The following is a 20,646-nucleotide window of genomic DNA, read 5'->3' as shown; positions in this document are numbered from 1 at the left end:
AAAAAAAAAAAACACAAAACTTTTTTCGGGAGGGGGCTTCCCTGGGGGCACAGTGGTTGAGAGTCCGCCTGCCGATGCAGGGGACATGGGTTCGTGCCCGGGTCTGGGAAGATCCCACATGCCGCAGAGCGGCTGGGCCCGTGAGCCATGGCCGCTGAGCCTGCGCGTCCGGAGCCTGTGCTCCACAACGGAAGAGGCCGCAACAGTGAGAGGCCTGCGTACCGCAAAAAAAAAAAAAAAAAAAACTTTTTTCGGACTTTCTTATCAAAAATGAGGGTTTTAACTTACGGTGAGAGGTGTTGTAACAGAAACATGTACTATGAGGAGTAAAAGCAAAAAGGAGAGAGTGGGCAATTCTGGATAGAAGGGTTAAGGTTTTATAAGAGGTGACCTTTAAACTAAAATTTTTTTAAGTTTTAAAAATTTTATTGACATAGTTGATTTACAGTGTTGTATTAACTTCTGTTGATTCAGTTATACATATATGTATTCTTTTTCATATTCTTTCCCATTATGGTTTATCACAGGTTACTGAATATAGTTCCCTGTGCTATACAACAGGACATTGTTGTTGAACTAAAAATTATTTCTCAATTTAATTTTCTTTTTTATCAACGTTAGTCATGCATATAAATTAGTCAGTGTTATAAGATTTAATACAAAAATGAAAACAATCCTCTGTGCAGCCTCCGACTTACTTCTCTGCTCTCAATTGTTTCTTTTTATACTTCCCTCCACACTTGTAAATCATATTCCAGTGAAATCTTTTGATTTTTCAGTTTTAATTATCTATTTAATAGATGTTACTAACTTCTTTCTGTTAAGAAAGATGAGGATTTGGTGCCATTTTTCAACCACCACTACTCCCCTTGTATGCATATACACCATCCTCCTACTCCTGTCCACCCAATATAGATATATTCTCATTTTGCTTGGATCAATTTACAGTATTTAGATTTATTATGACCATGTAAATGCTATTCATAGCTGAACCCTAAAGCAAAGGAAATAAAAGCAAAAATAAATAAATGAAACCTAATTAAACCAAAAAGCTTTTGCATAGCAAAGAAAACCTTTGACAAAACAAAAGGACAACTTACTGAATAGGAGAAAATATTTGCAAATGATATGACCGATAAGGGGTTAATATCCGAAATACATAAACAGCTCATACAACTCAACATCAAAAAAACAAAAAACTCAATTAAAAAATGGGCAGAAAAGCTGAATAGCCATTTTTGCAAAGAGGAAATGCAGATGGCCAACAGGCACACAAAAAGATGCTCAACATTGCTAATCATCAGGGAAATGCAAATCAAAACTACAATGAGATATCACCTCACACCTGTCAGAATGGCTATTATCAAAAGGAACACAAATAACAAATATTGGCAAGGATGTGGAGAAAAGGGAACCCTCCTACACTGTTGGTGGGAATGTAAATTGGTGTAGCCACTGTGGAAAACAGTATGGAGGGTTCTCAAAAAAACTAAAAATAGAACTACCATATGACCCAGCAATTCAAGTCCTGGGTGTACATCTGAAAAAAACCAAATACACTAGCTGGAAAAGATACATGCACCCCAATGTTCATAACAGCATTATTTACAGTTGTCAAGTTATAGAACCAACCTAAGTGTCCATCAACAGCTGAATGGATAAAGAAGATGTGATATAGATAGACAGATACACAGATATTGGAATACTACTCAGCCATAAAAAAAGAATGAAATTTTGCCATTTGCAACAACATGGATGAACTTGGAGCTTAAGGTATTATTCTAGGAGAAATAAGTGAAACAGAGAAAGACAAACACTATTATATGATATCACTTACATGTAAATATAAAAAATATAACAAACTAGTGAGTACAACAAAAAGAAACAGACTCACAGATACAGAGAACAAACTAGAGGGGAGAGGGGTGGGGGGAGGGGCAATATATGGGTAGGGGATTAAAAGGCACAAACTATACTGTATAAAATAAGCTACAAAGATATGTTGTACAACAGGGAATACAGCCAATATTTTATAATAACTATAAATGGAGTACATCCTTTAAAAATTATGAATCACTATACTTCAATAAAAATAAAATAAAAAGAAGAATCTCTCTGGTTTGGTTTTTTCTTACACGGATTCCCCAAAGATCTTCAATCTCCTGCCTGAAAAACATAAGACTGGCTGACAATGCTCTGGGAGCCAAGTATGAAAAGTGAGCTGGGAATTTCAACGTTCAAGTATATACATTTTCATTTAATCCTTTTCAGTACAGTATTCCTCCTTCACCCAACACCACTCAATTGTACCCAGTGTCCCTGGATCAGTGACCTCTGTTTTCCCTTATCTTAGAGAATAAATCTCCAGCTTTCTGCCAGAATGTATACAGGGGTGAGGGAGGGCAGTTACCTAGCTGTGCCCACTGTTGCTGAGACTGGAGGGATCCACTTACTTGTTAAATCAACCCTCCTGTTTTCAGCCCCACTTTTTTTTTTTAATATTTATTTATTTATTTGGCTCCACCGGGTCTTGGTTGCAGCACGCAGGATCTTCAGCTGTAGCATGCAAACTCTTAGTTGCAGCATGTGGGATCTAGGTCCCTGACCAGGGATCGAACCCGGGCCCCCTGCATTGGGGGCGTGGAGTCTTAGCCACTGGACCACCAGGGATGTCCCTTCGGCCCCACTTTTAAGTACCTACTACTACCAAATTCTGAATCTTTGGGGACTCAGGCAAGCTAAGTGGCACCTCAGGGGAAATAATGAACAAAAACAAGGAAGTATAAAATAAGGCAGCCTGTTTAAAGCAGTTCAGTCAGGCTGTGCAGCTTAAGAAGCATATAGTTAGCTATATAAGTATATAAGAAGTATATAGTTAGCTCTAAGAGTTAAGGGAATTCATGACAGAAAAACTTAGGCTAAACTAAGTTACAGTTATTAACTAATTTTCATCTATAAAACATTTAACAAAAAACACCTAGAACACCAGGATACTAAAATATTACAGTTTTTCACAAAGGTATTCCTTGGAAAGCCATGAAATATTAATGGATATTATATGGAGAGAAAGAAGTTCCTTAGTAAAACGTATTTGGGAAACATTAGGTTAAACAAGTTTAAATGTTCTTTGTGATAGAGCATTACTGAGCATCTAATAACATAAATTATAATTTTCAAAGAAAGTAATGTAGTTTGTGGTGTTTCCCAAATTCATATGACCACAGAAAGACTTTGAAGAAACTGTTCTACCCTATTATTACCTTACTGCTTGACATCTTTCCAGTGGGGTCACAAACATTCTCCAGGACTCCCAGATTTCCTTCTGCATCAGTATAAGCTATCTGACCACAAGTAGGATGCCATGACAGGCCACAAATTGCATAACCTTTCTCATGTTTCACCCTAAAAATTAAAAAGTGAATTCTTAAAACACTGTCAAGAAAAATAAAAGCTATACATTTCTCTTTTTTTTTCTTTTTTTTCTTTTTTTTTGCGGTACACAGGCCTCTCTCTGTTGTGGCCTCTCCCGTTGCAGAGCACAGGCTCTGGACGCGCAGGCTCAGCGGCCATGGCTCACGGGCCCAGCCGCTCTGTGGCATGAGGGATCTTCCTGGACTGGGGCACGAATCTGTGTCCCCTGCATTGGCCCCTAAGCTATACATTTCTTTAGGTAAATTTTAGTTAGAAAAAGTTTTGATAAACATAGCTATATGTCTGCATTTTAACAATCTAATGATTGCAGATTTGAAATGTTTAATAATAATTTTTAAAAATCTAATAGAAATAGGGCTTCCCTGGTGGCGCAGTGGTTGAGAGTCTGCCTGCCGATGCAGGGGACGCGGGTTTGTGCCCCGGTCCGGGAAGATCCCACATGCCGCGGAGCGGCTGGGCCTGTGAGCCATGGCCGCTGAGCCTGCGCATCTGGAGCCTGTGCTCCGCAACGGGAGAGGCCACAACAGTGAGAGGCCCATGTACCGAAGAAAAAAAAAAAAAAAAAAAAAAAATCTAATAGAAATAAGCAAAAAAGAGACAAAAGATTTACTGAATCATACCTTTCCATGCAATCTTTGGTTTCCACATTCCAAACTATAATTAAACCATTAATACTCCCTGCAGCTAAATATTGTCCACAAGGAGACCAGGTTACTATATTTAGGGTCTAGTAAAGAAAAACAATAAATTAATAATTTCATATAATTTAAAACTAAAAACTCATTTTATTACCAAATTCAAATTTTTATAACCCTTATTGTATGCAATTTCTAATTAAATCTGATACATAAACAGCAAGACAAAGTCTGCTTACTTTTTAACTTTTTCAATAATATTCAACAATCAAAGTAATAGCAGCTTTTACTTTATCACAAGAAAATTACACTAGCACAATTTTAAAAACAAAAGCTAAAAAATGTTTTTATCCTAGAAAGAAAGACAACACAAGTTATCCTCTTAGCAGTTACCATCAAGATGAAGAGAACTAGGAAGTGAAGTGAATCGTACTAAGCCATTGCTGACCTACTGGGCCTCTGTTTCCTAACTGCAAAATGGGTATACATGAGAGAAGGGGGAGGGGGGAGGGAGAGAGAGAGAGAAAGAAACACAGACTAACAACCTTTCCTGCTCTAAAACTCCAGTGTCCATAGTCACAAGTCTCAATAAAACTCACTTAACAATAAATTATTACTAATAATGTGAGAATTACCTATTCTAATACTATGTTAGGGTTAAATTTGACTTCTTATAAATTAGAAGATTTTTCTTACCAAATTTCACAAAGGAGAAAGGTCAGATAGGACCTAGCAAAGACTTATCTACTAGTCATTCACTAAGTGAAGAAAGGCTGAGGGGTAGAAGGTGGACACATGCACAGCAGTCCGGAGTTGTTCTCCATTTCCAACAATATTTAGCTGTAATTGTATTAAAGAAAGTATGCATTAAATATTCCCATTAGCCTACTGAAAGTATCACTTACAAAACCTACCTGAGAGATGAAATTATCTGAAAGATCAAATGGATTACTCCAAGTTTCTCTTCTATATAGCTTAACAGATTTTTCCACAGGAACTGCTAGTAACTATTAGGAAAGATAAATGATTTAAACAAAAGTTTACACTAAATTAAGTTTAAAGAGAAAAAAAAGCAGAAAATTCATCTAAATAAGACTACAAAACATAAAAGCAAATTTGTATTTTAATTCGCAACTAACAAAACTCAGAAAGCTACTTAAAATTTTGATAAAGAATGGGTGATGGTCACTGTATTGCTTGCACTGAAAGACAGAGAACTTATAGTCACTAATATTTTTAATACTATTTCTTAAGGAATATAAGCCCTTTGGATCTAAAAATTCATCTTATTTGCTGGCAGGAGAGAAACAGAGCCAGAATACTTTGAATATCTTTGGAAAAGGAAACTTATCTTCTTATATATACTTCCAAAAAACAGATTAGTAGAAAAAATAAAACTGACATATTCTTTCCATGCTTATCAAGAAAAGAAGAAAAATGTATTATTTATGAATAGTAAAACTATGTTTAAATTTTTTTTAATTAATTAGATTAATTAATGTTTCATAAGCAAAGAAGAAATACATACTGGATTTCCCAACTATCACTTTAGTGCAGAATGTACCCTTAAATGTTTACATGACACAAAAGGTCGTACATTAAAAAGAAAGTCTCCCTCCAATCCCTAAATACTATTCCTACTTCACAAAGGCAAAAAACATAAGCATAGACCATATAAGAATGCATACGTACTTATATACAAGTAGACACACAATTAAACAGTAGCATTCTATCTACTATCTATACCTACTGCTCTACAGCTTGATGTTTTTAATATATCTAAAGACTGATTATTCCATGTGAAGACACACAGATATACCTCATTCTAACAGTTGCAGAGTATTCCATTTTCAGGAATAAATTCCGCAGTTTATTTAACCAGTTCTCTATTAATGAACATTCAGGATGTTTACAATCTTTTGCTACTATAAACAATGATACAACATTTTCATTATACATACTCTGTAGTGCATATGTATAAATATGCTTATAGAATATATGCCTAGAACTAGTACTACTGGTCATTCATTCTAATAAAAACTGCCACATCCTCTTCCACACAGTATGTACCAAACTTTTGATCTTTGACCATCTGACAAATGAAAACTAGACAATCATATTTCAATTTGTATTTCTTTTAGTATGAAAGGTTGCATGTATTTTCATATGTTAAAAGCCATCTGTGTATCTTTTTCTGTACACTGTCTGCTCATGTCCTTGTTCATCTTTTTACTGGGATCTTATTGATTTATAAGAACTCTTTGAATATTAAGGCAATTAGCTCTGTCATATTGTTTCAAACTTTTTCTCAGTTTATCATTTGTTCTTTGACACTGAAATATTTATTTTTTTTACTTTTCATATTGTCAAGTTTATAAATTTTTTCTGGAAATTTTCACATATACAGAGAAGTTAAAAAGATGATACAGCAAATACCTATACAATGAGATTCACCATGTGATAGGAAGTCTCCAAGATGGTTCTTGGTAATTCTCACCCCCTGGTATTCATGCCCTTTGCCAGTACATTTATTAAATCTCCTTTTCTCCACCTTTATAATACACTAAATTCCCATATATACTGGATCTATCTCTCTGTTTAATAGATATCTGTCTATTCATGAATTAGTATCACACTTTTAAATCCCATAGCATTATAATGTTATATCTGATTGAATTAGACTTTACCACTTTTCTTTTTCAAGACTTTTGCTTTTCCATATGGCTTTAGAATCAGTTCTATTTGGTCCCCCCAAACATCTTACTGATATTTTATATTGAATGCTTCAAAACTATAGATAATTCAGGGAAGAACTGACATCTTTATAACAAAAATTCATTTCTAAGAATAGGATATATTTTTCTATGTGTTTTTCTAAATGTTGCCATTTGCAACAACTTGAATGAACCTAGAGGGTGTTATGGTTAGTGAAATAAGTCAGAGAAAGACAAATACTGTATGTTATCACTTACATGCGGAATCTAAAAACTAAAATAAAAATAAGTAAATAAAATGAATAAATATAACAAAACAGAAACAGACTCAGAAATATAAAGAACAAACTAGTGGTTACCAGTGGGAAGAAGGGAGGGGGTAGGGCAAAACAGGGGTGGGGGATTAAGAGGCACAAACTATTATGTATAAAATAAATAAGCTTTTTAGCTTATCCTTTTGGATATATTATATAGCACAGGGAATATAGCCAATATTTTATAATAACTTTAAATGGAATATAATCTATAAAAATTTTGAATCACTATGCTGTACACCTGAAACTAATATAACATTGTAAATCAACTATACCTCAATAAATAAATAAATAAATAACAAAAAAGAATGGGATACATTTTTTCTATTTAAGTCTTCTTTTACTCTTCTTTGTAGCATGTTTAAATTTTCTTTACATAGCTCTTTCACATTTTTTGGTAAGTTTATTCCTAGTTATTTTATCTTTTCTTAAAAGTTTAAATCTTTTTTGATTTCAGTTAGTGCATTATTTTCTCTCACCATGTTTTCTAAATGGCTATTGTTTATATATAGGACTATAGGTTTCACCTATTAATTTTGCTTCCAACTACCTTACTGAATTTTCTTATTAGTAATATTTTCCCCCAGTTGATTTTCTTGGGATTTCCTCGTATACAAGCATTGCATTTGCAAATAATGAGCATTCTCCTTCCCTTCTTTCAAACCTCTCATATCTTTCTATTGTCTAACTGTATCAGCTAGTACCTCCAAAATGTTAAACACTAGTAGTAAGAGTTGATATAACAAGACTGTTTCCAAAGTTGTCCCATTAAACATGAATGTAAAGAAAAAGGTAAAATCAATTCATTCCTGCCAAATGTACTCTTCAAAAAAGAACCTTTAAAAAATTGAAGTGTTTCTTCCAGCATTTCAATAATTAATTTGCTTGGAGCTCTAAAATTTATAATCTAAATGAAATAGTTACAATTAAAAAATCTATTCTTACAAAGATAACAAGGACTGGAATATATAATTAGAACAAAATAAGGGACTTCCCTGGTGGTGCAGTGGTTAAGCCTCTGTGCTCCCAATGCAGGGGGCCCAGGTTCCAACCATGGTCAGGGAACTAGATCCCACATGCATGCCACAACTGAAGAGTTCGCATGCCACAACTAAGGAGTCCATGTGCCGCGACTAAGACCCAGCACAACCAAAGAAGTAAATAAATAAATATATAAAAAACAAAATAAAAGTCACTCACCTTCCCACTTTTTGGCTGCCAAGCAAGCCTGCAGATTGATTTTGCATTTATCACATCATTGCATTTTTGCAGCAGTGGCCAACTAATAGCACATGTCTGATTTAAAAAAAAAAAAAAAGAAAATGTAAGTCTTGTGACTGAAAAATAATCTTTTTAAATAAATAAAAATGAAAAATAAAATGCCAAATGAAAAAAAAGAAAATTTATTTCCCCTTATGAAAATTCTCCCCAAAAAAGATATGCAGCACTGAGTACATTTAATAAGTGGTTTCTTCAAACTGATAGTTAGCTTGGAAAAAAGCAACTTAATTCACTTTAACCTAATTATAATATTTGATTTACCTAAGTTACTTTAAGTTTTTCACAGTTATAAAGAGCACAAGTCTTAAATAATTAACTCAAATAGGAGTATTTCCTATGTAGAATAAGCAAACAGTATACTCACTGAATAAACGTACACAAACAAAAAAAAACCCCAATACATTAAAATCTTAAAGTAACTATGAAAATAAACTTGAGATCTACTACGAAATGTTAAGGTGTCAAAGTCAATCCTTTTAAATAGTTCAAAAGTGAGGGAAGAAACTGTGGCTATGAGTTGAAGCATATCTGTGAGGGATGTTTTTCTCATCAGCCACATCATTCCTAGAAATGCCAAGCCTTCTTTGATTGCCTCAGGAAGAATTCCTTGTTCCCTCTGCCAATCCAGAAAGCATTTTCTTCATACCTCCTTTAAAGCTATTACCAGGCTGAGTCAGAGTAAGTTATGTGACTCTCCAAATCAAGTGTGGCCCATGCCTTACTTTCTTATCCCCAACATCTGGGGACCAACATATGGTAGTTAGCTTATAAATATATAATGATTGAATTTCCCTTTGTGATTAGATACAGAATCAATTAGTCTTCAACATATTTACTTTTGCTTAGATTGTTGGGGAATTTGATCACAAAACCAGTATCTAATGCTACTCAAAAGAAACAAACTATGAAGAAGAATTATTAATTTGGTCCAATAATACATTATGTAAAGCCCAATATATGATGGAAATAGGCAAAAAGTTTTAAATTCAAATTGATGAGCTTACCTGATCTGAAATTTGCCACACCTTGACAGATCCATCACAACTAGCTGATGCCTGCAGAATAAAACAATAGATTTCTCTATAGTTACAGCCATAATACTATATGGAGACTGGTTCAACTGATAAATTAAAGAGGCTTTTAACAATTGTGTGAAACTTTCTGCTAATTCTCTCACAGTTTTAAACATATTCGCAAAAAATGCAAAAAGAGAGGGGAAAAAAATGATTACCAGAAAGATGTCCTTAGGGTCAAAGGAAAGACTTAAAACAGGGGCATCGTGTCCTCGAAATGTTTTCTGTTGGCTGCAATCCACCACATCCACAACTTTGACTAGAAAATCACTAAGAACAAGAGTAACGTACATCAATAAATGTCAATACAAAAGGCTCTCAAAAGCTATGACCCAAATATTTCAAAGTAATACGAGTAAATGCCATAATTTCTTTATAGCAACATGTGAAATTTGGCACCCATATTACCTTTTAGTTTTGGTCTATAAAGTTGCTAAAAACATAACTCAAGATTTCCCATATGTTAAAATATAAATACTTTTAGAAAGTGGTTTCCTTAGTTAGATCTTAAGCTTCTATTATTTGCTAATCTAATTACAGCCACAACCATTTTTAAAAGCATTATGCCTTTTACTCCAACTCAGCAATTCACCAATTACATTTTTTTCCTATGACAAATAAGCAACAAGAAAAACAACAAAAATCCTGATTGTACAGTCTAGGTTGTACCAAAAATAATTTTAAAAATTTTGTATCCAACTATCATCTTTCCCCAATCTTTTCCAGCATTTACTGAGCAGGCTGTCGGCAAAGCAATATACCTCAATTCACAAAGAAGCACAAGTTTGTCATCAAAAACCTTTACCAGAAAGAAGACTTGAATATAATAATTAAATAACAACAGAGAAGGTACAGAATCCTGAAAATGTTACCCTGAATCCAATGAATGAGGCCATTTTGTTCTAATATTATTTCATTTTCTGATATCAAACAGCCTTACCCAGATCCAGCAGCAATTTTTGCACCATCCCCATTAAAGACCACATGGTTTGCATTTGTGGTGAAGCGAGTCAATATACCATCTGGAACTCCTTCAGGAAACGTGTGCACTTGAACAGTATTGTTAGATACTGCAGTGACCAATTTCCCATTCTAAAAGAAAAATGAAAGAAACATTGGCAAAAAATAATTAATTAATTGGGAGTCTCTCCATAGTTAAAAATCCGGTAAAAAACAAAAAAAAACTTATAAATGTAGTTCACGTCAAGAGAAAAATAATCAATATATAATTTTTCTGAAATGGCTATTAGCAAGAAAAATTTACTTGCTGCCTTTAGAACATTTAATTCCCTCTTCATCAGCCAAACTTTTAGCCTCTGATTTCTCTTGTACTTCTGGCAAGAAAAATAGTTAAACAGTGTTTTTGTGGATTCCCAAATGTCATAAGAAGGAGACTTAGAACAAGAAAACATAGCTAATCTCAATAAGGGAAGAGCACAATGGACACTATTAGTATTGCCCTGTGTTTCCAGAAAACAATCATTGGATGTCTTTTCAGAGTAGGGTAAAGTCTAAATGCGAATCCACGAATCCATGGCTCCTGTTTTTTTTTTGGCTGCACTGCAGGGCATGCGGAATCTTAGTTCCCCAACCAGGGATCGAACCTGTGCCCCCTGCAGTGGAAGCACAGTGCTTATTTAGTGTTTTAAAAACACTAAATAGAAAGTTTTAGGATCCGAAAATGATCTCCAAACACCGTTGTTTTGCACAGCTTTTAGCTAAGAATCATAAAAGGTCAGGGATCTGCCCTACCACCTTAATTTTATTACTTACCCAGGAGGAATTAAGTCCTGATGGACTAAATCATAGTCTACCAATCTCATACACAATTCGATATATCATATGGTGAACTTATTAATTTATATTAAATGATAACTACCAAAAGAAACAAACTACTCAAGTTTGTTAATGAACATACTTTACCCTATAGCAATAGGTCTCAGCCGTATTTGTGCACTTAGGACCCTTAGCTTATCTACAGCATCTTCTCCCATTCTAATGGGAAAAGAACCTGGTAATACAAGGACATGTTACCATATAGCAATATTTGGGGAAATGTATACATCTGTTCAAATAACAGTATAGATGATTCAAATTTGAACTGTGATAAACACCTTCAAGTTCAATTACTGGAAAACTGGTGAAAAATACTGTTTATGCCTACATTGCAACTACTGTATATAATTAAATCCATAATAAACTAAATTCATAATGTTGAAGTTAAGCTAACAATAACTTAAATGTAAAAACCAGAAGAGAATCAACAAAATGCTATAACCAACTCAATACAACACTGATGCTGCTAAGTGTTCTTTGGCAAAACTGCAGAAACACCAACTATTTATTTGTGTGCATGTACAGAAATTTTGCATCCTTGGCTGTGCTTTACTTCGCAGACAGATTTCTTAATAGAATACTAAGCACCCTCAGTTAGCTCTAGTAAAGAATCTTGGTAATTCTTTAACAAAACTTTAACTAGCCCTCTATTCATGTGAAAATGTTAAAGTATATAACAGCACTAACTCACCTGGGAGACCTGAATAAAGGCCTTGCTTTGAAGTCATTTTCAAACAAATCTACAGGGAAATCAAATCACTACCAGTATACAGTGTCAACTACTAAAAATTAAAAAAAAAGAAACCATGCAAAGGATCAGAGCTGTGGTCTGGATCTGGTTAGACTATCCTTCTCCCTGGTGGATAGGGAGGAATGGAACCCAGCACAGGATGACTTGGGCCCACTGTGTTCCTTACTATGTCATTTGACTTTCCTCTGAGCTCTGATTTTCCCAAGAATAAAATGGAGATAATTCCACGTACCTCTCCTTACCTTTGTTAAAGACAACGTAAAATACTATGCAAGCGTTAACTATTACTACCTACAAATATATTGATATATCCCAGTTTCACTATTTTGGAGGGTGATTTTTTTTCTGCTTTGTTCTCAAATAAAGCACCTAATTGTACTTCCCTATAGCACTGAATCCATAAAGTACGTATTTACGTATTTATAAGCAATTATGCTTTAAATGAAATTGTCAACTTTGCATGGCTATTTGGTAACATCATTTCATTGAAGAATTATAAACTCCATTCCTAAAGCCAAACATTTTAGCACTGAATATGAGCCTTGTAGTCAGTTGAATAGTGGCCCCTAAAAGACATGTCTAAATCCTAAGCCCAGGTACCTGTTACCATAGCCCTAGGAAACTACCACAAGCCCACTTTCATTTTTTAGCTCTTTAAAGTCTTTTTCGTATACAAAAGCAGTACATACTTATTGTAGGAAAAAAAAACACGAAACTGTCCTGAGCAGACAGTGAGTTTCCCTACTCTTGTGAAGTAATATCCATTAACATGTTGGGGTTAAGTCTTTTTAACTTTATTCTATACATATGCAAATTACAAATATTTATGTACTTAAATCCTTTATTTTAACAAACAGAAGACTATTCTATAACAGACTGTTATGAAACTCTATTTTTCATTTTTTCAATTAATTGTAAACAACTTTCCAAATGAAGGTATACAGCACTCCCGCATTTTTTTAGTGGCTGCATAGTATTACATTATATGACTACCAAAATTTATAAAATGTATTCTCTATTCAGGGACACTTCAATTGTTTCTTTTGCTATTATAAACAATGGTTTTACTAATATTCTTGTCCACACAAATGAATGTGTGTACTTCCTTAGGGTAAATAGCCAGAAATGCCTGTGTGCATTCTAACTGTGATACATCATTATCAATTTATTCCAAAAAAAGTTCATCAGTTATACTTCCAGCAACTGTTGTGTGAAAATACTGTGAAACAGAAAATATATATTGGTCTCTACCCTCAGTTCCTGGCACAGAGCTCCTAAAACCCTTGAACTGTCCTAAGTGATAAGAGCACCAGGAGCAACTTTTGTTCCAAAATTTGGTCTTTGACTGATTCCTGACACAAAGCTCCCAAATCCCTTGGAATTTTCTGGGTGACAGGAATGTCTTTTGTTCTAATGAGGTGCGTCTTGGTGGGCTCCTGGATAGCTTCAGGATGGTGGCTGGTCGCCAGAAAGATCAAGTCATGATCAGAAGCTTGGAACTTTCAGCCCCACACCCCTATCATCCAGGAAGGGGAGAGAGGCTGGAAATGAAGTTAATAATCAGTCATGCCCATGTGATGAGCCTCCATAAAAATCCCAATAACATGGGGTTCAAGGAGCTTCCAGGTTGGTGGTGCACCCCAACTCCACATCTCCATTCTCCAGACCTCACCCCATGTTCTCTTCATCTGTATCCTTTATTATGTAATAAGCTGGTAAACTTATTTCCCTGATTTCTGTGAGCTGTTCAAGCAAATGATCTTATCCAAGGAGGGGGTCATGGAAATCCCCATTTGCAGCCAAGCTGAACACAAGTTGTAGGTAATCTGGGGACCTAATACTCGCGACTGGTGTCTGAAGTGGGGGATAGTCTCGTGGGACTGAGAGCTTAACCTGTGAGGTCTGAGCTAACTCCAGTTAATGTCAAAATTGAACTGAAGTGTAGGACACCCAGTATTGCAAAGAACTTATTGATATGGGGAAAACCCCATATATCTGGTGTCAGAAGTGTTGTGAGCATGGTAGTGTGAGAGTAAAGGAGAAACACAGGAGAAGAGTTGTTTTTCCTTTAAAATACTTCTCCAAGCCCTCACTATTACTGGGATCAGGAATATTTTTCATCCTTGCCAATCTTACAGGAAAAAAAGTCCAATTGTGTAATTTGCATTTCTTTGCTTATTAGTGAGATTTAGCTCATATTTAATGTACATTAGTCATTTATATTTTTTCTCCTAGGAATACATTTTCCATTATATATGACCATTTTTTAAAAAGTATCTAAAGTTATCTAAAGACCATCTCATCTACCTTAATGAGTCTGGGTTTGAAAAAAATATGAATTCTGTAGAAAGATGTTTTTTTCCTATCCAAATACAATACACTCAACTTAAAATTCATCACAAATAAAAAGGTTAGACACTTAGTTTGCAAAGTCCTTCTGAAAACATATCTCCATTCTCCAAGTAATCTACATCTCATTCCTATATTTACTTTACATAAAACATTAGAAATGTGAAATAAGTATATATCCTGAAAAAGTTAATGAAACAGTCCTTTTTTCCAGTACAATTCCTCAAGTTATCTGAATTAGTGAGCTAAAAATTTGAGTTTTCCTTCACTGAGTTTTCCTTCAAAGAAAAAAAAAAGATACATTTAAATCTCTTAAAAGATAAAGTATAATTTCCTGCATATATTTTAATTGGCTCATCATTACTATCCATTAATCACCTTTAATAAACCATTCAGATGTTACCTGTAAAAGTTTTGGGCAAATTATGGCATTATTACACATTTTTAAATATTATTATTTCATAAGAGAAATGAAAAAGTTTATCTGTATTCAAAACTTCTATAAAAATATTTTTCATCCAAGTACAAAACATCACATGGCAGTATCATTTCATATCAGTTGCTGTAATTGTTTTAATACCTTCAAAGCACATGAATATGCTTTTTCTCCAACATTAATGGACTTAGGATCATCATCATCCAAGTCTTCCCAAATCCTCACATCACCATCACTTCCACAAGTTACAATACAACTGTGAAGGAAACACACTCGTTAAAAAGTCACCCAGTTTTAGGCTTATTAATTTTTTTGGAATGTTACTTTATCTCTTTTCTAATAAAATCAAGGTATTAGCCAATATGTTTCCTCATTTTACATACATAAACCTCAATAACAAGGACTGTTAACCTCCTATTCTGTTAAATGAAAGGTAAGTTTATGCTTTCTACAGTTTCTCCTTGGCATAAAGTTCCTTATATATTTGTAACAATGTAAGAAAAATGAATGTAATCTCTCTAACAACAGGGACCAGGTCTACTTTGCTTACCATTGTGTCTCTAGCACAAAGTAGTCTCTAACAAATAGAAGCTTTGATAAATGTTGAATGAATAAATGGATGAATGGAAGAGCTCAATTATCCAAAGCTGATTATTCAAATGGCTATCTGTCAACTCCCAAATCGTTTTCTGAGTGCTTTTCTTCATTCGGTATGTGTCCTCTCTGGGCACATACAAAAGCAAATAAAATACAAAAATAAAATGGTAAATGGTGGAGTCTCAATGTGCAACTGATCCCAGGTTAAGATGGAGCAGGGAGCCAAGGGCCTAAGCCAGTGGCATGTGGCTCTGCACCAGTTCACAGAGACCTGCCCACAGCATTCCCACTCAGGATACTGAGAAGTCAATGTCGTCTTGGACGTGTCTTCATCTCCCAGAAGCAGTGGAGTGCACATCTCTTGGAATCATGGCCCATCAGGCATTCAACATGTTCCTCAGTGCACAGAGCTGGAGAGGATCCCCTTGGTCTCTGCTGAGGCACCCAGGCAGAATGCTAGTGAAATGGGGCCACACTTCAGTATGTCGCTGCCTGACCACGGTGTGAGCTACTGCCCTCAAGTGACTTTCACTCCTTCCCAGATGATTTACACTCAGGGAATGTCTCCTTCCCAGCCAGGAATGATGACTTTCAAGTGGCCCCAGGCGATGCCCTTAGGAGAGCCCAGTATTTCAGGGGTGGCCCCGACCTTTGGTGGGAATCTAAGGATGCCCCCCAATGGGCCGCCAGTTCTCACTTGCCAGTGGAATCCCAATGATGTCCCACATCAGAATGTGAACCATGCCTTATTCTGGCCTCCCAACAGTAACTTCTTAACAGAGGGCCTTTAACACCTAAAACATTATTGGATCCAACCATGCCTTCCACTGAGGCCCCAGCAATGCTCCCCTCTTTGGATCAGATGTTGCCTCCTAGAAACCCCACAACTTTGGGATGCCCCCAGCTGGATCGCCATTATTGCTGGCTTTGGAATCCCAGGGCTCTTTTGTGAGCCAGCCAGTCTCCCAGGAAGACCCCTTCCTACCTAAGCAGCCCTTACCTGCTCCACAGAGAGCAGAGCAGTACTCAGGGGCCCAGGAAAGGGCTCCCAGGAGGAGAACCGCACTTTCAAGGCCTTACCGCTGCAACTATGAGAACTGTGAAAAAGCTTACACTAAGCACTCCCACCTCGTGAGTCACCAACGCAAACACACAGGCGAAAGGCCCTATAAATGCATGTGAGAAGACTGTACTTGGTCCTTCTTCCGTTCCAATGAACTTAGAAGACATACTCGGATACACACCAAATACCGACCACGTAAATGTGACCAGTGAGGCCGACAATTCATGAGATCTGACCATCTCAGGCAACATCAAAGGACTCATATGTGGGTGCCAACATCCCCAGACCCACCGGCTGACAGTGGACGTATGGCTGGTCCTCCTGCTCCTGGTCTTTAGGTCAATCTGCTCTTCCCCTCATTTTGGCTTCTCTGCTCAGATCCTGCCTGCCTCTGACCAGCTAGTCTCTTTGGTGGGTGTAGGCTTTGATGAAGACAGAAAGATTATGAGACAGTGTGGAACCCCATATAGCTCTGGACCTAGTCGGGGCCCATCAAAAACTGTCTTGGGTGTCCTCACATCTCTGGGGCCACCTACTTTTGTGCCAAGTTCAGCCACATGGGAAGATGGAGCAAAGTAGAGATTGGGAGCTTTATAAAAAGCTCTTTATCTTACGTCACTCCCAGCTTGAAACCCTTTAGCCACTCTCCTTTGCCTGCTACATAAAATCCAAGTTCCTTATCTTGGTCTTTGACAGTTTCCAGAGACAGACTATGTTCAAATCCTGAATTTACCACTTACTAGCCATGTGACTTTGGGAAAGGTCTTTGATCATTATGTCAAGTTCCCTCTTCTGGTAAAAGAAAAACAGTATTGGACTGCTGTGAACACATCTTATGTACAAAATCAGATTCTCTCCAGCACTCACCAGCCTCATGCCCAGAGTCTGCCTCCTCCCATCATTTCCAGACTTGGATGGAATGCCCCCACAGGACATGGGATCTGGCACCTCAAGTAGCCACTAGCAACCCAGGAATGTGGAAGAGTCAGTGCTCCTGGGGTAACATTTGACTAATGGGAGATGGGAGAAATCCAGGCCGATAAATTCCCTCTTCTTCCCTCCCTTCCCTGAACTGGCGCAAGACACCATTTCTGCCAGTGGGGAGACCTCCCAAGTAGCCAGTGGACACACCTTCTGTGCCTCTTCCAGGCTTGTCATGAAGCAGACTCAACCTATCACCTGGCATTGCCTCCCATTCCTCCTTGCATCGAGTCCCTTTTCTCACTCTCAATGCTCTGCATTTGCATCACCCAAATAAAACATTGGTACTTAAAAAAAAGGGGGGGGGGCTTCCCTGTGGCGCAGTGGTTGAGAGTCTGCCTGCCGATGCAGGGGACACGGGTTCGTGCCCCGGTCTGGGAAGACCCCACATGCCGTGGAGCGGCTGGGCCCGTGAGCCATGGCCGCTGAGCCTGCGCGTCCGGAGCCTGTGCTCCACAACGGGAGAGGCCACAACAGTGAGAGGCCCGTGTACCGCAAAAAAAAAAAAAAAAAGAAAGAAAGAAAACAGAGCTTATACAGAGGAGACACTGAAATTTAATCTCTACAGAAGCAAATGAGAATTGAACAAGTTGTATATTAAAAGGTGAAATGGTGAATGATTTAATGTTGAAATTCTGTGATTGCTCTTTGGAATATCTTGACTTTTGGGAAGAATCTTTTGATAGACCTCTTCTTTTTAATTATATAAATTTATGTTCTGTGCCAAAATGAAATGAAGTAGGGTTAAAATTTGTGAAACATTTAAGGGAGTCATAAGTAGAGAGAACTTACTTGATGAATTTTGTCTTTAAAAATATTTTAGGCCTAATTATCGAAAAAGGGTATTCTAAAAACAGGTGAAAAGACAGAACCTGTAAAAATACTGAAGGTGAAATATTTATCCATTTCAGGTAAGGCAAATTTTTAAAAATTGAGACTCTTCCATTTAGTAGAATTTGCTCTAAGCTTACCAGGTATTGAGAACCTAAAAGGAGTGTTTTCTCATTGAAAAATATACTATGATATAAAGAAAAGAATTAACTGAAGATCTCACTTCAAATTTATTAACCATAAAATGCAACTCTGAAGAAGACTAGAGCCAGTTTTATAAGGAAAATAAATGAGTATAGTGAAAAAAACATTTTTCAGAAAAATATCAGCTACATCATGTTAGACAGACTAAAAAAATTGATTAAAGTACATGAATACGTGCCAAGAATGACTATTTTACTTATGTTAATGTTTAGATTATACATTCAATGTAAAGAAGTTCCTTAATGTCACAAATTTTTTTTAGGAAAAATTGTTTTGAAATAGTTTTTGAATAGAAATATGTTACAGACCTACCAAAACAGAATAATTTGCCAATCAAAAAATAATTTTTAAGAAACTGTACTTTTAATTATTTTGAAATCCTTCTCCCCATTCTCAAAGGTGTGCTGGTTTAGGTGATAAATTAAGAAATCCACAGTAAGTTTCAGAGAAAAGGGCTAATTTTTTTTAAAAAAATTTGATGTGGACCAGTTCTAAAGTCTTTATTGAGTTTGTTACAATATTGTTTATGTATTATGTTTTGGTTTTTTGGTGTGCAGGCATGTGGGATCTTAGCTCCCTGGCCAGGTATCGAACCCACACCCCCTATATTAGAAGGTGAAGTCTTAACCACTGGACCACCAGGGAAGTCCCAGCAAAGGGCTAATTCTATCATGCCTTTATCCTCTTTATGACATAACTCTAAGAAGCCAATGATTACCAAGGCATTTCTCACTATCTGGATCCTCCATCCTCCCACAGCAATGTTCTTTCCCTAATCTTACCACCCCTCCCTAACTAACCCTTCCACTGGGCCTCATGAGATTCATCGTCAGGCACCAGCAAAATCAACTTTTTTCTGAACATTCCTCTGAGGACACCATTTCCTCTTCAGCCCTCTTAAGTGGTGGCTGATTTCTTTTCTACATCCCTCTGGGATCTGGAGGTGGGCCTTTCCTGCACTTCATTACCACTTCCATTCTACTGCCACACCCTACTCTCTCTTTAAAAAAAAAGGCCTGGGGCTTCCCTGGTGGCGCAGTGGTTGAGTCTGCCTGCCCACGCAGGGGACATGGGTTCGTGCCCCGGTCTGGGAAGATCCCATGTGCCGCGGAACGGCTGAGCCCGTGAGCCATGGCCGCTGAGCCTGCGCGTCTGGAGCCTGTGCCCCGCAACGGGAGAGGCCACAGCAGTGAGAGGCCCGCGTACCGCAATAAAAAAAAAAGGCCTGAAACTGTCATCAGACCAGCTACAAATTCCTCAAGAGAAATCCCCTTGTTCCCTAAAGATTTTTGGCACAAGGCTCATTGTTATTCCTTCTCTAACAACACTATTCCTATCATAATTCTTAGTATTTTCAATAACTATGTAGATGAAACCTTCTGACACTCGATCTTGCCCTCCACCCCACCTCAGACTCCCATGGTTACAGCCTAGATTTTGTCTTTACCAACAATGCAACTGCTTCATAATCTCAACTTCAAGCATCCTAATCACTTATCGTTTCATCTTATACCCTTAATACCCTAACTCCAACAATTTTTAAATTCTATGAGGATCTACAATCTATGGAAACTACCTTTCACTGTTTCTCACTCCCTCAAATTCTCACATCCCTCCTAATCTGGTTTAGATTCCATAGTCTGTCATTAAAATCACTCCTTCGCATTACTCTCGAATCCCTTGCCCTTCTTTCACTTTGTCATACTTACCCGGAAAAACCCGAACCCAGGTTAAATCCAACTCTCTGCCTATTAATAAATTTGCACTTATAGAGCTAAATAGGGCTGGAGAAAACACATAACCAGGTTGTTTGATCTCACTTTAAATTCATGATCACTAATTTGAACTAGATCTTTAGTCCTGCCCTGGAATCCAATTACATTTTCTTAGTCCATTCAACTTTCCCTCTCTACTAACCCTCTATCTCATATCTACTCCTCTTTCTTCAAACCTCTACCTCCTGTCCACTCTCGACTAATGACTTTACTTCCTATTTCACTCAGAATACAGAAGCAATCTATAGATATTATTCACATGTTCTCCCTATTCCTCCTAGGTGCCCCTTCCCTCTACTTATAAAATTGACCATGTTCCTATCTTTGGCCAATCTCTCCTGCTTTTCACTATATCATAGCTCCTCTCATCTACT

At 36.8% G+C, this 20,646-nt stretch overlaps 1 protein-coding gene and 1 pseudogene across 1 annotated transcript in view; one reads left to right on the top strand and one right to left on the bottom strand.

The window, feature by feature from the left end:
- WDHD1 (WD repeat and HMG-box DNA binding protein 1) overlaps nt 1–20,646 on the bottom strand; it is a 59,641-nt gene that overhangs the window by 35,696 nt on the left and 3,299 nt on the right. Inside the window, exons 3-10 of the mRNA XM_060096184.1 lie at nt 14,966–15,077; nt 10,390–10,541; nt 9,608–9,719; nt 9,381–9,431; nt 8,296–8,391; nt 4,982–5,074; nt 4,053–4,159; nt 3,261–3,402 (exon numbers count right to left, since the gene is read on the bottom strand). Of these exons, the coding sequence (XP_059952167.1) occupies nt 3,261–3,402; nt 4,053–4,159; nt 4,982–5,074; nt 8,296–8,391; nt 9,381–9,431; nt 9,608–9,719; nt 10,390–10,541; nt 14,966–15,077 (865 nt within the window). The remainder of the gene's footprint in view (nt 1–3,260; nt 3,403–4,052; nt 4,160–4,981; nt 5,075–8,295; nt 8,392–9,380; nt 9,432–9,607; nt 9,720–10,389; nt 10,542–14,965; nt 15,078–20,646) is intronic.
- LOC132489164 (Krueppel-like factor 17) lies at nt 15,248–16,600 on the top strand (annotated as a pseudogene).

The sequence above is a fragment of the Mesoplodon densirostris genome, chromosome 4 (genome assembly GCF_025265405.1).
Source record: "Mesoplodon densirostris isolate mMesDen1 chromosome 4, mMesDen1 primary haplotype, whole genome shotgun sequence".
Classification (NCBI taxonomy): domain Eukaryota; kingdom Metazoa; phylum Chordata; class Mammalia; order Artiodactyla; family Ziphiidae; genus Mesoplodon; species Mesoplodon densirostris.
This window is presented reverse-complemented; position numbering and strand designations above follow the sequence as displayed.